Here is a 15,403-nt window from a genome sequence, read left to right as displayed (position 1 = left end):
ATCAGTAAAACGCTGTGGGAGTGTTGTAAACATGCTTTGTTTTTGTGGTCGTATTGTCTCATTGTAAAGAAATTTATACAGCAGGCAGAACGTCCACTCAGCCTTCACTTCCGTGCTCCGCACGCGGTGAATCACGTGTTCCTTTTATGTTCTCCGATTGGTTGCTTCCGACATTTCTCAAAAGATCCACTTGGAAGATGAAGGTCAAACCCTAATCTCTAATAATAATAATCTAAGGTATCTGATAATAATATTAAATAAATAACCCATTTGCACGCAATTTCGACATTTTGTAAGTACAGCGTTTAGCTAAATGTTCAGAGAAGAGTGGACAAGCTATATTTGTCTAGTGGTCTGTTGTTAAAGTAACAGTTGGTGAGGAAAAATCTAGCAAGATAAACGTTGTTATCCTGACTTGGATTTACGGCGCTATTTTATCGAATGTATGCCGGATTGTACAGTTAATTTGATCAAGTTTGCAGGTCTGACAAGGAGAATAAATAATCAAAAGACGGTAAGTCTAGCATATGGCGGTTTGACATGACAAATTCGTCATCGCGGACGTAAATAACAGTCCACCCGGTTAGCCTTAGCTCACTATGTAAACACACACATATAGATAACACATCCAGATCGTGTTTGTATTCAGCAGAGCCCGGTTCAGAGGATTTTGCGAGCCATTTACGTTACGATTATATTGTCTCTTTGCCTGTATTAAATCACGTGATTTAGTGCTTGATAGATACATAAAGAAACAGACAGGCACCTCATCAGGTCAGTATGCATCGCTATGTGCAATTACATCTGCAACTTTCTATATAAATAGTTGTTTTTAAAAACTCTGCATTGTCGAACTAGTCTTCTTAATATGTAATAAGCCGGTGTGATTTGAATATGAACTTGAATGGGTCAGCCAATGATGTAGTTTTCAGCCATGTCAGCTTTAGAAATATTAATGACTTTATTAAGATTTGGAAGTTAGAGTATTGTGCTTGTATGAGTTAAAAATGAAGCTAAGCAAGTAATTAAGTATCAGTTGGTCTTTGGTTGTCATTTATTAGCAGCTGAAATATGGTTTATGTATGTTGCTATAATTTGTACTTTAAGTCACTTCATGTATCTTGTATTGAAGAGTGTTGTTATTTACAGAATTATTAGCTGTGATCCAGTATGGCAGAAGCTCATCAGGCTGTGGCCTTCCAGTTCACTGTTGGCCCTGATGGCATTGACCTTCAGCTCAGTCATGAGGCTCTTCGGCAGGTCTACCTCTCTGGACTTCACTCCTGGAAGAAGAAATTCATTCGCTTTAAGGTACTAGGATTGTGTTTCCTACACTTTCTCTGGAAGTGTCCTTTTCAAGATAATTTGCATAATTAATATGATTTTTTTATTGTGCCCACAGAATGGGATTTTGAATGGGGTTTACCCAGGGAGCGCACCAGGGTTTGTGCTGGTGTTGGCAGGGTACTTGGGAAGAGCACATTATTTAAAAGTGGACCCTTCCCTAGGCCTGCTCGTCAAACTAGGCAAACATGTCCCAGTCGGGTATGTCTGATTTATTATATCTGCTGTGTATTATTCCATAATGCAATAAAGTGCCTGTGGAATGATATTTTTAATTACGTTAGTGTGCATCAGAGGTTTTTCTCAGTAAGGCTCCTCTGAATACACTACACTACTTTTGTGCAGTGTTGTATGTATAAGCAGTGTATGATTGCTTCCAGTAGAGGTACATCAAACATGTTTAATATTTTGAAGTGATTTTGAACAGGTTGCAAGTCTGGTAGTGTGTGATTTACTGTATGATGTGCAGGTTTTCTCTGGAACCATTTATAAAGTCGGCAAGTGTATGATTCCTTGTGTTCTTAAAGTCGTGTTGTTTATTCTAGTCTGTATGCTTCTCTTTTTGCAGTAGGTACATGTCTGGACAGAACCAGATGTTAGTTGGGGGAGTCATGGTGGGCACAGGTCTGTGGATTGCCATCATATTCAGCATGAGGACTGTCCTGAAGGGTCTTCTGTCCTGGCACGGCTGGATGTTTGCTCCCCATGGCAAAATGACCTGGCAAATTCGCCTATGGCTGGTGTGTATTTGTGATAACACTTTGGAACGGTTTATGCTTACTAATCCATTCTTGGTTGTTTGGACCTCTTCTGTTTGTTCTCTGACGTTGCAGGTGCTAGTGAAGATATTTTCTGGCATGCAAACACCAATGCTATACAGCTTCCAGAACTCTCTCCCTCAATTACCTGTGCCATCTGTGAAGGACACCATGAAAAGAGTAAGTTATTCATCTTTTTACAACAACCAGATCAAAACTCTTCTTCAGTTTAATACTGTTTTTATTTGAGCTGTTTTCTAAATGTTTGATTGGTAAGCCAGGAATAGGTGTACTTCATTTAGTTTTTTTCAATGTGAATTTTGGTCACTTGTTTTCAGAGCTAACTTGCTCAGGTGATTATCTACTGATTTTGCAGGTAGGTAGCACAGCGTGGATGAAGTGAGTTAACGTACTAAAACATGCACGCTGTTCAGAATGGTACTAGAAATACAAAACTAGCTTAGTCTTGATTTGTACTTATAAAGCATCAGTTGCTGGCATTCATTATGAATATGCTTGGATTTAAGTTGATACTAATGTTTTTTTGACAGCCTAGCAAGTGAGATTTTGCTTTTAGATGTGAATTTTAGCTGTGCTTTCTTGTTTTCTTGAAATGTTGGATCTGTAGTATCTTGAATCAGTTCAGCCACTGCTGAGCGATGAGGAACACCAAAGAATGCAGAGCCTTGCCCTTGATTTTGAGAAGAACCTTGGGCCAAAACTTCAGTGGTACCTCAAACTGAAGTCTTGGTGGGCCACCAATTATGTAAGTAAAACGTTACATTTCTAATATCAGTGACTTTTCAATGAAGAACTGCAGCAAGAGTTTATGATCTTGCATTTTGTTGTGTTATATGCATCACGTTTCAGCAAAGTTTGTAAATACTGACAAAATATTTCAGGATTTTAAAATTTGACAAATTTCATGTGATTTGTGCATATCTGAGTAGTTCATTCTAATTTACAACTATGTTATAATATATAATATAATACATTTTCCATCTTTAAAATGGCAATTTTACTGTTTTAAAAATAGATATGACCATTTTATTAAATACCAAATGTCAAATTGGACATTTAAGACTCACTCATTCATATTTATTGAAAGGGGCAGAGAAACCAGTTTGTGACTTCTGAACAAATTTTTTGAGTATAAAACATTTTAATAGAATGTCCAATTTAAATGATTTTAGACAAGGTTTTTTTTAACTCAGAAAATATACTAAAAGACATTTTATCTCCAGGATGAATGTTAAAATTTGTATCATTGAGTAAAGTGAAAGATTGTTACTTGTATGTTCTTATATAGTGATTGCTTCTTAAGAAAATGTTACATTATTGTAAATGATGTATTGAAATGATACTGATAATGTTGCCATAAATATAGCCATTGTTGCTGATATCGCATTAAAACAAACAAACATGCATACATACATTAAATTAAAAAAACAAACAAAACAAAACAAATGGCAATCTTCATCTTTTATTCTATATACTAAGACACACATTACTATTCAAAAGCTTAAGGTCAGTATTTGTATTTTATTTTATTATTATTTTTTTTTTCATAGAGTGACAGTAAAGACATTTACATTGTTACACATATATATTTATTAAATAAATGCTGTTCTTTTGAACTTTCTATCTTTAAAGAATCCTGAAAAAAATGATTGTGGTTTGCACAAAAAATATATTGAGCAGGATAGCTGTTTTTAGGTGTGGTGATATTTGTGACCCTGGACCACAAAGCCAGTCTTATATAGCACAGGTATAGTTCTATTGTATAGGTCAAAATTATTATTATAATTTTATTTATTTTTTTTTTTTCTATTTTATGCCAAATATCATTAGGATATTATGGTCATGTTCCATAACGATATTTTGTAAATTTCCTACTGTAAATATATCAATACTTAATTTTTGATTAGTGAAATGCATTGCTAAGAACTTAATTTTGACAATTTTAAAAGCAATTTCCTCAATTTTTTTTTTTTTTTTTTTTTTTTTTTGGCACCCGCAGATTCCATATTTTCAAATAGTTGTATCTCGGAAATATTATGCTATCCTAACAAACCATACATCAATAGAAAGCTTAATAATTCAGCTTTCAGATGATGTATAAATTTCAGTTTCAAAAAATGGACTCTTATGACTGGTTTTGTGGTCCAGGGTCGCATTGAATTTTTAAGCTTTAGATTTTAAAGTAATTGGGTTACACTTTATTTTAAGTGTCATTGTTAGTTTTAGTACCGAGTAACATTAACTACCATCTCTCTATAAGGTTAGGGTTAGAAAAAGGGTTTGGTCTAAGGTTAGTTGCATGTAATTATGCATAATTGACTGTTATTACTATAGTAAGTAATGTAACATTTATCAAGGTCACTGTAAAACAGTGGGTCGCAACTCCAGTCCGGGGGATTTACTGCTCTGCACATTTTGTATGTCAGCCTTAATTAACACAAATGATTTAGCTTGTTAGGAAAAAGCTAAGTGTCTCTGATAAAAGAGACATACAAAGAAAAGTAAATCTTAACTGAGCTTCAGCGTTAGAACGGCGGCGTACATGGTACTCACACATTTATTAGGCAAACTCAAACTTTTATTTTGTATGCGATTAATCACGATTAATAGTTTGACAGCCCTAGTGGGGTCCTGGAAATTTATCATCCTTTTCATCTGAGTTTGCATCGCTGTGTGTGTTTCAGGTCAGTGACTGGTGGGAAGAATACATCTACTTGAGAGGGCGTGGGCCAATCATGGTTAACAGCAACTATTATGTGATGGTAAATAGTACTTGCCAGCTTCACATGCACATGCAGCCACAAGGTGCAATATAGCACCTAGATATATATAATCCACTAATCCACAACTTAGGTCACATTCTAGCAGTATGCAGAGTGTGGCTAGATCATAATTTAGTTTGATCTCAGATTATACATGTATTCTCAGTTTCTAAAACCTTTTTCCTTTGAACAGGACTTTCTTAATGCCTTTCCTACACATCTGCAAGCAGCAAGAGCCGGCAACGTCATTCATGCAATCATGCTTTACAGGAGGAAGCTGGACCGGGCTCAAATCAAGCCGGTTAGACAAGCTACCATATTTTTACAACATCTTTACTGTAAAATAAATTGTTCTACAGACTTTATTTGCCATTTTGTCTCATAATCAAGAAGTAAAAGAAGAGTTTTAGACTTCTAATGGCCCAACACTGTAATACTTTTGCTTCACAAACGTATGATTAGTCCTATATAACCTTAGGCCTGTTGTATGGAGATTGATCCCTTTATTTAATGCTGTGAATGTTTCTATATTTCATGCCTCCTGATCATATGGTCAAAATGGTGCAGCTTTTTGCACTATTGAACAGCGTTCCACTCTGTTCTGCCCAGTGGGAGCGGCTATTTAATACAAGCCGCATCCCAGGCCAGGAGACGGGTAAGAATAGCCAGTCTGTGCACCATAGACCAGCTTCTGCCTACTCCCCTGGCCATGTGTCATCAGTTCATTTTGATTAGCAGTATAGTAGACATGTTCATTGGCAGTTCCATTGACAGTTTGTTCTTATGCACAAAAATTGAATGACTTGAATGAATCTAATGACAAGCTGGTGACACAGGGCTGTGCTGCTTAAAATCCCTCTCCATTCATTCCATTCCTTTCCATTGGTTTTATAACAATTTTTCCAACTAGGACCCCAGTCAGTCTTCTTATATCCTAATGATTGTGTCATTCTCTCTCCAGAGTGTCCAGTAGTGATTTGTGACTTATTTCTCACCCTGAAGTGTTGTTTATCACTAGTTTCACCCTCCATCTTTTATTTGACCTCTTCCTCTCTGCTTCACAGCTTATGCTTCAAAGCACCATCCCTATGTGCTCATCCCAGTATGAACGCATGTTCAACACCAGTCGCATCCCAGGCATAGAAACAGGTACTGAACACTGACACAGTCTTTGCGCAGATAATTCATCTTTGTGCCAAATTCAAATTATAGGGCAAAGTACTTCCAATCCCGCTTTCCATTGCACACACAGTTAAATCTGCAAGTTTATGATTGCTGATGGAAATACTCCAAAGGCATGGATTAGTTATTTTGGAAACATGTTGTTGCGTAATATATTAGGTTACGAGTGTAATATGCCATAGTACGTTTTCAGTTGATGAAAACAAAGCCCCTTTTGTCCCCCTTTATTTTAAAGAATTGTATGTGACAAAACACTCCATGAGAAATTCAGTGATGGATTTACATTCAACATCATGCATGAGTTTTACCACACTCACATCTTTATTTTGTGTTTGTTTATGTCAGCTACATTGCAACAGTTAATCATTTATTATACTGAGATGCAGGTCTTGATCTAATACACACCACTTTTCCTGCACTGTGGCTTTCAGTAGAAGACTATTTTTAAAGGTGATGTGTGTAATTTTTTTTTTTATACTAAAGTACAGTTTAGTGAGCAGAGACATATGTCATATGTCATTTGTAAGTTGATTTCCCAGAACAGAAAAGTGTAAACAGTGGGTCTGTCTGGCTAACTAGTAGTGGAAGACGTGTTCAGGAAACCCATTTTAAAATTTTGACTCTAGTGGTGCAGAAATTACACACTTCACTTTTAACTTTCACCTAACGAGGGTTTGATCCTTTACACCCCATTTGTATTATGTTTTTTACATTTATAATAGTTTTATACTACTGTTAAAGGAGAAGTCTACTTCCAGAAAAAAATGTACAGGTAATGTACTCACCCCCTGGTCATCCAAGATTTGTCTTATCATGCTCTACATGAACTCTGTGTATTCTGGCTCAAGACAGTTAGAGTATGTTGAAAAACTCCAATCGTATTTTCTTCCTCAACTTCAAAAATCACTTTAAAATCATCTTACATCGCTGCAGAAGTACTGACCCAGTCTTTGCAAAGTGAACATGCAAGGAAGATCAAACACCCTTAACAAAAAAAGTAAAACAACGATATAGGGCTTGGATGACAAAGGGGTGAGTACATTATATGTAAATCTTTGTTTTGGAAGTGGACTTCTCCTTTAAGAAATTGGGGGTCAGAAAGGTTTTAATTTTTTTTTTTAATTGGTGTTTTTGAAAAAGTCACTTGTGCTCATCCAGACAGTATTTATTTAAGTAAACATATAGTAAAATGTAATATTGTTGTCAATGTTAATATATTTTAAAATTTTATTTATTTCTGTGATGACAAAGCAGAATTTATAGCAACTATTAGTCCCGTCAGTGCCACATGATCCTTAACAAATCAAGAAGTAGTTAGTGGAATTAGTATCGTTATTATTACCAGTGTTAGTACTGCCAAATATTTCTATACAAACAGTTGTAGAGTGAAAACTGTTACTTTCAATTTATTTATCAATTTTAATGCATTAAATTTAACACACACACACACACAAAAATCTTACTGACCCCGAACATTCAGACAGTATTGTGCATGTGCGGTGTTCATTATAACGTTATAAATGTTTGGCTCACTGCCTACCAGAAAACCATTTAATACCTTAACCTTTTAAAGTGGACATCGGATGGAAAATTCACTTTTACATTGTGTTGTCATATAAATGTGTCTTAGCAGTGTGTGGACACAACCATCTTACAATGATTAAAATCCTTTCACTCCTTTTTTTTTAATCCCCAAAAAAACTTAAAAAAACATTTTTAATCCCCAAAAAACCTTAACAGTTTCAATTATCGGCTGTTTTGATTTTCTTAGGCCCCGCACATGACCGGTGAAAGACTGTCTAGTATTAGCAACCTCAGACAGTTGTACACTGTTTGCCATTTTCTCCACACTCCAGCGACTGTATTGACAACGTCTTATAAGTAGGGCCGTCAAGTAAGTACATGATGTGTTGGTTAGTTAACCTAATTAATCACAAGTTACATTTGGCTGTGAAATTACCCCCTAAGTATTATTTAAACTTATTTTTGTTAAACAAGAAAGTATTAAATTGACATTACAAATAGTAGCATTTAGAAAGAAATGTTTTATTTGATTGAACATAAAATTTATTGCACAGAAACGTTAGGCTACAATGGCCCAACATAAATTATGGAACATAAAAGAAGATAATTTGAGAAACATTTTTTTTTCATTCATGCAATGAAAGTCATTGGTAACCAAAACAGCTTTGTTACCAACAGTCTTCAAAAAACCTTCTTTTATGTTCCACAACATAACAATGAAAGAAAGTCATTCAGATTTAAGTAAATGTTGACTTACCCCCTTGTCATCCAAGATGTTCTTTCTTTCTTCAGTCGTAAAGGAATTATGTTTTTGAGGGAAACATTTCAGCATTTTTCTCCATATAATGGGCTGATATGGTGCCCCAAGTTTGAATTTCCAAAATGTAGTTTAAATGCGGCTTCAAACGACCCCAGATGTAGTTGTAAATGATCCCAGCCGAGGAGGAAGGGTTTTATCCAGCAAAACAATCGGTTATTTTCATAAAAATATTACAATTTCTATACTTTTAAATGTCAAACGCTCGTCTTGTCAAGGGTTTTTTTTTGTTAAGGGTTCTGTGCATGTTCACTTTGCAAAGACTGGGTCGGAACTTCTGCGGCGATGTTGGGTGATTTTTAAATGATTTTTGAAGTTGAGGGAGAAAATATAAGTTTTTGACATACCCTAACTGTCTTGAGCCAGAATACACAGAGTTCAGGGAGAGCAAGACAAGACGAGCGTTTGAAATTAAAAAGTATTTACGTTGTATTTTTTTTTAATGAAAATCATTTCGCTAGATAAGACCCTTCGGCTGGGATCGTTTACAATCGCATTTGAGATTGTTTGAAGCTGGATTTAAACTACATTTTGTAAGTTAAAACTGAGGGCACCATAGCAGTCCATTATATGGAGAAAAATACTGAAATGTTTTCCTCAAAAAACAATTTTTTTAACGACTGAAGAAAGAAAGACATGAACATCTTGGATGACAAGGGGGTGAGTACATTATCTGTAAATTGTTGTTCTGGAAGTGGACTTCTCCTTTAATAATCTAAATAAGAAACTAAAACTGCCAGCAGGTGGCGGTGAATGTGTTTGAGTCATTCATTTGATTCATTCAGTTAATTTGATTTGTTCAGATGGTTGATTCATTCAGGAATTCAATAAACGGCTCTGTTTATGAATGGGCTTTTGAATCATTGATTCACCCAATTTTTTTAAAACGTGGATTCATTCAAAAACAAAACACCACTGTTGGAGACAGTGGAGACACTGGTGGAGATGCACAACAATTCTGCTGTGGCTTTAAAGGGAATATTTTTGTTGGCAAAACAGACAATATTGTGTTTAAAATATAATATAACATTAACTTTTTATTTACTGAACTGTTGTATACAATCTCATTTACACTCGTTATATTCGGGACAAACAGCTTTCATACGATATTGCTCTCGTTGCTCGTGTGATATGATATGACTTATCATATGATACAAATATCAAAAGAGACATGCATCGAAATGGGTCGCTGTGACCAATGCTGTTTTTGACAAGGTAAAAAGTGTTGCTTTACATGACCATTGAGGAATTTTAACCAAAGCATGTTGCAGACATTTCATGAAGAGCCTAAAGAATCAAATGAACTTGTGGAAACTGAGCATCCGATGTCCCCTTTTAATACCTCAATGTAAAAATGTAGCATAGCATTTGACTCTCTTTGTTTGTTTGTTGGTTTCTTTCTTTCTACCTCCATCTGATTGTAGACACAGTTCAGCACATGTCTGACAGCAGGCATATTGTGGTGTATCACCGAGGCCGTTACTTTAAAGTATGGATGTTTTATGATGGGCGGTTGCTGTTGCCACGGGAGATAGAGCAGCAGATGGAGAGGATCCTGGCCGACACGTCGGAGCCGCAGCCTGGAGAGGAAACCCTGGCCGCCCTCACTGCAGGGGACAGGTATTCACAACACGCCCAACAGCAGGAGTCGCTACCATTTTCCTGTCATTCACTTTTCTGATCTCTTGTAACAACTGTAAAGTTTCAGTGGGATATCAGCTTGAAATGAGGTCCTTTTTGTTTCAACTTCCTTTTTTTTTTCTTCTTTTTCACTGTTAGTTGGCATTTTTTTTTACCTAAGAATCAAAACTATTCTAGACTGAGTAAAAGCTTGTCCGTATTTGTCTTTCTTAGAGTGCCTTGGGCGTGTGCCCGTAATGCCTACCTCAGACACGGCAAGAACAAGAAGTCTCTGGATGCTGTGGAGAAGGCCGCTTTCTTTGTTACACTGGATGACATGGAGCAGCGCTATGATCCAGCAAATCCTGTGGAGTCCCTGGACCGTTACGCTAAATCGCTGCTCCATGGGAAGTGTTATGACAGGTGAGGAAGAAATCATAGCATGTGTTAAAAGAAAGAACACTTCCTTCCATGCTGTTTTAAAAGGGTTTTTGTGAGTCTCTAGGTACCAGTACTGTAAGTCAGAGTAGCTTTTTATATAACATGTACATTTTAATGTTTTTTTTAACCTTAGGTGGTTTGATAAGTCCATAAACTTGATTGTCTTCAAGAATGGAACTATGGGCCTTAATGCAGAACATAGCTGGGCGGATGCTCCTATCGTTGGCCACCTCTGGGAGGTACACATGCATGCATACACTACCATTCAAAAGTTTAAGGTCAGTTAGATTTATTGTGTCATTTTATTCAGCAATTTAATTGATTACATTGTTCCCTTTTTTGTCAAAAAAATGTTCTTTTGAACTTTCTATTTATTAAATTGTACTGATTGTTTTGATTTAATTTAGAATAAAAAAATCAGCACATTAGAATGATTTTTGAAGAATCATGTGACAATGAAGACCGTTATGCCTGCAGAAAATGCAGCTTTGCCATTACAGGAATAAATTGCATTTTAATATTAATAATAAAATGAAAAACGGTTATTTTAAGTTGTACTAATATTTTAAAATGTACTGTTTCTGCTGTAATTTTGATCAGATATAAGCAGGTGAGCATAAGAGGCTATTTTCAAAAACAAAAACTTACCAACCCCAAACTTCTCTTGCTTACATCAGTTGTATTTCACTTCTAGTTCATATGTATCAGGCACAATATGCGCTGCTAATGTAAATTTTGTTGGCATTTTTCATAAAGCAAGTGCTCTCGATGGACCCTGTTAAGCTGGGCTACACAGCAGCTGGCCACTGTAAAGGAGAACCTCACCCTAATCTTCCTGGACCTCAAAGACTCCAGTGGAATATCCCACCTGAGGTTTGTGTTTGTAGTAAAAATGCTGATAATAGCTCAATTCTTCTCATCTTGCTTGTGTGTGTGTGTGTGTGTGTGTATGAAAGAGCCAAGACGTTAATTTGTTTCATGTTCTGTTTGTTGTGCTTTATATTTCATTGCAGTGCCAAACAATGATTGCCAACTCTCTGTCTGTGGCCGTGGCTTTGGCTGATGATGTCGACTCTCACATCATCCCCTTCAGTGACTTCGGAAAAGGCCGGATCAAGAAGTGCAAGACCAGTCCTGATGCCTTCATCCAGCTCGCACTGCAACTGGCCCATTATAAGGTGAACCATCTTATTACAGAACATCTGAAATGTAACAAAATACGCCTGGTTGTAGCTCATTTGATATGATGTCAATGTTTTTTCTTTGTACAGGACAAAGGAAAGTTCTGCTTGACTTACGAGGCATCCATGACACGTTTGTTCAGAGAAGGGCGTACAGAAACTGTGCGCTCCTGCACCATAGAATCCTGTGCTTTTGTCCGTGCCATGATCAGCAACAAAACGGTACCATACCAAAAATAAACCATGGGGGAGGGCAATTTACCTGTGTTTTAGTAGTCAAGATTAGATACAACTAGACTGGGATTCAAGTCTATCTCAAGTCTGAGTCCAAGACCATGTTTTCTTTGCCTAGTCAGAAAACAGCTAAGTTTAATGTAGGCGGCGTCCAAAAATATGATCATAACACAATGTATAAAATACAAGTATGACACAATACAAACACAAAACACAAAAATACAAGTATAACACAATACAAGTAAGCACAATAGCAGTATATTTTTATTTTTATTGCTGTAACCAGTGTTGGTGGTAACGTATTACAAGCAACGCATGTTTTGCAATCAGATTACGTTTTCCTAGTAACTAGTAAAGTAATGCATTAGTTTTAAATTTACAAGAAAATACCCAGTTTATTCACTGACACCTCTCCTATTTCTGTGTAGGGAGTAATTTCGAGTGAGGTGCCAGAGGCACTTCCTTCAGTTTGAGGCTTATTAATTTCACTTTTGGTATGAAAGGGGCTTTACAGTTTCCAAAAGTATATAACTTTTGTGTTTTTTGTTTTTAAAAATAAATAAGCAAGCTCAGGTGACAAAAAGTAATGCAAACGTATTGTAATGCATTACTTTCCATAAATAGTAACTAAGTATTGCAGTTAGTTTTTTTTTTTTAATGGATTAATGAAATTTTGTAATACATTACTTTTAGCGCTGTCAATTTATCGCGAAGAACTGAGTCATTGAGCTTATGAGTCATTGTTTTACTGTTGCCATTACTGAAAATGAATTTTCTGTTGTTGTTTTTTTTATAGAGAGAAGAGAAACTTTGTTTACTAAAACAGGCTGCTGAGAAACACCAGCAGATGTATAGACTGGCAATGACTGGTCAGGGCATTGACCGCCATCTCTTTTGCCTCTACGTAGTGTCTAAGTACCTTGGACAGGATTCCCCATTCCTCCAGGAGGTGGGTTTTATCTTTTATGTGGTTCAGAAATTAAGAATTCAAAGGAATATAATCTGAAAAACCATACCTTATGAGAATTAACAGTGTCCTTAATAATATTAATAATATTATTATTATTATTATTGTTATGACAAATTAATGATAAAGGATATTTCTTCCTTTGCCTTGCTTAGGACAATTAATGCACAATTAATCGAATTTCTAATTGTGATTACAAATACAGATGCCACAATTATGTAATCATTCAAAGGCACAAATACAAAAAAAATAAAAAATCCACTTACATTATTCTGCTTTCTTAAGATGTGTGGGTGTGTGTGTGTAAGAGAGACAGAAAGTGTGTATATTTTTCCTACAGGTTATCTTAAGTGTTTTTTTTTTGTTTTTTTTAACAACATTGTTTTCATTTTTAAATATTTACTTTTTTTATATTTAAGGAAGAAACTATATAAAATATATACAAATGTAGCATGCAGTTGCTTCAAACAATGGTATAAAGCTATTCAAAACATTCAATGTAAATTGTGATAATTGTCATTTAATAATCACAATTTCAAGAGAATAATCAACAATTATGATTTTTGTCATAATCGTGCAGCCCTGTTAGGAGTAATGTAGCTTATATTCTTTAACAAAATTCATTTGATTGCCCCACTTCAGGTGTTGTCAGAGCCTTGGAGACTCTCCACTAGTCAGACTCCTATGCAGCAGGGGGAGCTGTTTGATCTAGTGAATCACCCAGAGTATGTGACCACTGGAGGAGGCTTTGGACCGGTGAGTCCTCCAAAGATTCAAATCCAGTATCGGATCACTGAAACTGAATCTTTTCGAAAACTCCTGCCAGGGAGAAGATTTTCAGAAACTTGAGATTTTGGCTTGTGATGTCAAGAGTGTGCATTTTTTCCAGGCTTCTGATTGGCCAGCATGGTTTTACTCTTAGGGTTACATCGCTACTTGTTGGTTTGGCATGCTCCTGACAGTGCTTAATTAAACTTAATTAAAATAACCATGTGGGTGTGGACTAGGCCTTGGTGTAAGGATCCAATGTAACTTTTTTTTTTTTTTTTGTGGTAGGTTGCAGATGACGGCTATGGTGTGGCCTATGTGATTATCGGTGAAAAACTAATCAATTTCCACATCTCTTCCAAGCATTCCAGTCCAGAGACGGTAAGAACATGCACAACCAGAGAATCGGTCAAAATACACAAATGCTGCTGCTTTTTCATTGTGAGTGATGGTGTGTGTTTCATGCAATGGAATGTGAATTTTGGAGTATTAATTTAAAAAAAACCTGGGCGCATAAAATCTTAAAATGCACATTATAATACATGTGCTCAAAAACGTCAATTTTTATTATTGGTACCTTGCACCAGTTTCCCAGGAAGTGACCTTTGGTGATTTGATCACTGGAAACTGCTTCATTCTCAAATGTTTTAATGCGATGTTCCATTCCTTTGGAAGAATACATGGCTAGTGTTGTTCTTAGAATGTTTGGGTGATTTCTTTCTTTTTGTTTTTTTTTTATCTCCCGTCTTTAGGACTCTCATCGCTTTGGAAACAATATCAGACAAGCAATGCTTGATATCCTGGATCTGTTTCAGCTTGATGAAAAGGATCTTAAGTAATTTGATTGGTAAATGGATTATGCTTTTAATGAATCAGGTCACCTTAATTATATCAGCAGTGTTGAGACATGCTTGGTTTTTTTTTTTTTTTTTTTTTTTTTGGCTTGTGTCGTCTTATTTGTTTGCATGTGTCTGTGAGATGCAGCGTATGAAGAAGAGAAGTAGGCAGGAAGTGTGAGAATCTCGTTCTGTTGTTACATGTGCTGGTGCCTTAACATGTGTCTTGACTGAACAGTTAAGTGCAGGTGATCTAAAGTAAAACTGCATTTCATTACCAAGACTGCTTTCACGTTCAGCTTTCAGTATATTTTACTGAGATGTACAGTTTCACAGATACTTCAGTACTTAAGTAGATGGCATTATCTTGACAAGATGTCAAGGGGCATAATAATCGCTTGGCTAAAGTGTTGAGCTTACAATTTAAGCAATATGCAGTTTTCCATATGTGTTTTCACTTTGCATTCTGACAGTTTTTCAAATTCAGTATTACGTAATGAAGAAAAAGTTGAGATTATGCAGATAAGTTTCTGAATATACCAAGTGTTCACTCGTTTATTATGGATATTGTTCACATTTTGCTCTCTAACCTTATTCTAAGGGTTAGTATCATGTTGACTCAGCATTGAAAGGTCACCACATTTTAATGTGGGATATGTTAAATGCTTATCAGTGGCTTAATCCCATTAACTGTATGTTCATTTTTATTAGATTTCATTTTTTTCCATCATATGTTCCGTTTTGAGGGTTATATACTGTAATAATTTTAAAAAACATTGTCATTGATTTAAGTTTTGGGGAAAAAAAATTGTAATGTATTCTGAAGTCTAAACTATTTATTTTGTACTCATAATAATAATAATGAGTGTCCTCTCAAAGTACATGTACTTTGAAAATTCAGAATAAGCATTAAACATACCACAAACATTAATCATGTGATTAATGGAA

At 35.7% G+C, this 15,403-nt stretch overlaps 1 protein-coding gene across 3 annotated transcripts; it reads left to right on the top strand.

Annotated features, from left to right (window-relative positions):
• Positions 1-153: 153 nt before the first annotated feature.
• On the top strand, positions 154-15,403 carry cpt1aa (carnitine palmitoyltransferase 1Aa (liver)). Of its 3 annotated transcripts, none has more exons than XM_051115376.1 (19): positions 154-237; positions 1,150-1,311; positions 1,403-1,545; positions 1,913-2,084; positions 2,178-2,282; positions 2,731-2,868; positions 4,808-4,885; positions 5,079-5,186; positions 5,950-6,034; positions 9,833-10,028; positions 10,263-10,451; positions 10,603-10,708; positions 11,226-11,342; positions 11,483-11,647; positions 11,741-11,872; positions 12,681-12,833; positions 13,494-13,607; positions 13,908-14,000; positions 14,372-15,403. In XM_051115376.1, exons 2-19 carry the CDS (start codon positions 1,171-1,173, stop codon positions 14,456-14,458), a joined length of 2,322 nt encoding a protein of 773 aa, XP_050971333.1. In that variant the 5' UTR covers positions 154-237; positions 1,150-1,170; the 3' UTR covers positions 14,459-15,403. The 3 variants fall into 3 exon arrangements, with proteins under 3 accessions (XP_050971333.1, XP_050971331.1, XP_050971332.1); XM_051115374.1 differs by lacking the exon at positions 154-237 and adding an exon at positions 255-514; XM_051115375.1 differs by lacking the exon at positions 154-237 and adding an exon at positions 543-774.

Source organism: Labeo rohita, chromosome 7 (assembly GCF_022985175.1).
Source record: "Labeo rohita strain BAU-BD-2019 chromosome 7, IGBB_LRoh.1.0, whole genome shotgun sequence".
Taxonomy (NCBI): Eukaryota; Metazoa; Chordata; class Actinopteri; order Cypriniformes; family Cyprinidae; genus Labeo; species Labeo rohita.
The sequence above is the reverse complement of the archived record's forward strand: the minus strand, read 5'-3'. Positions and strand labels throughout refer to the sequence as shown.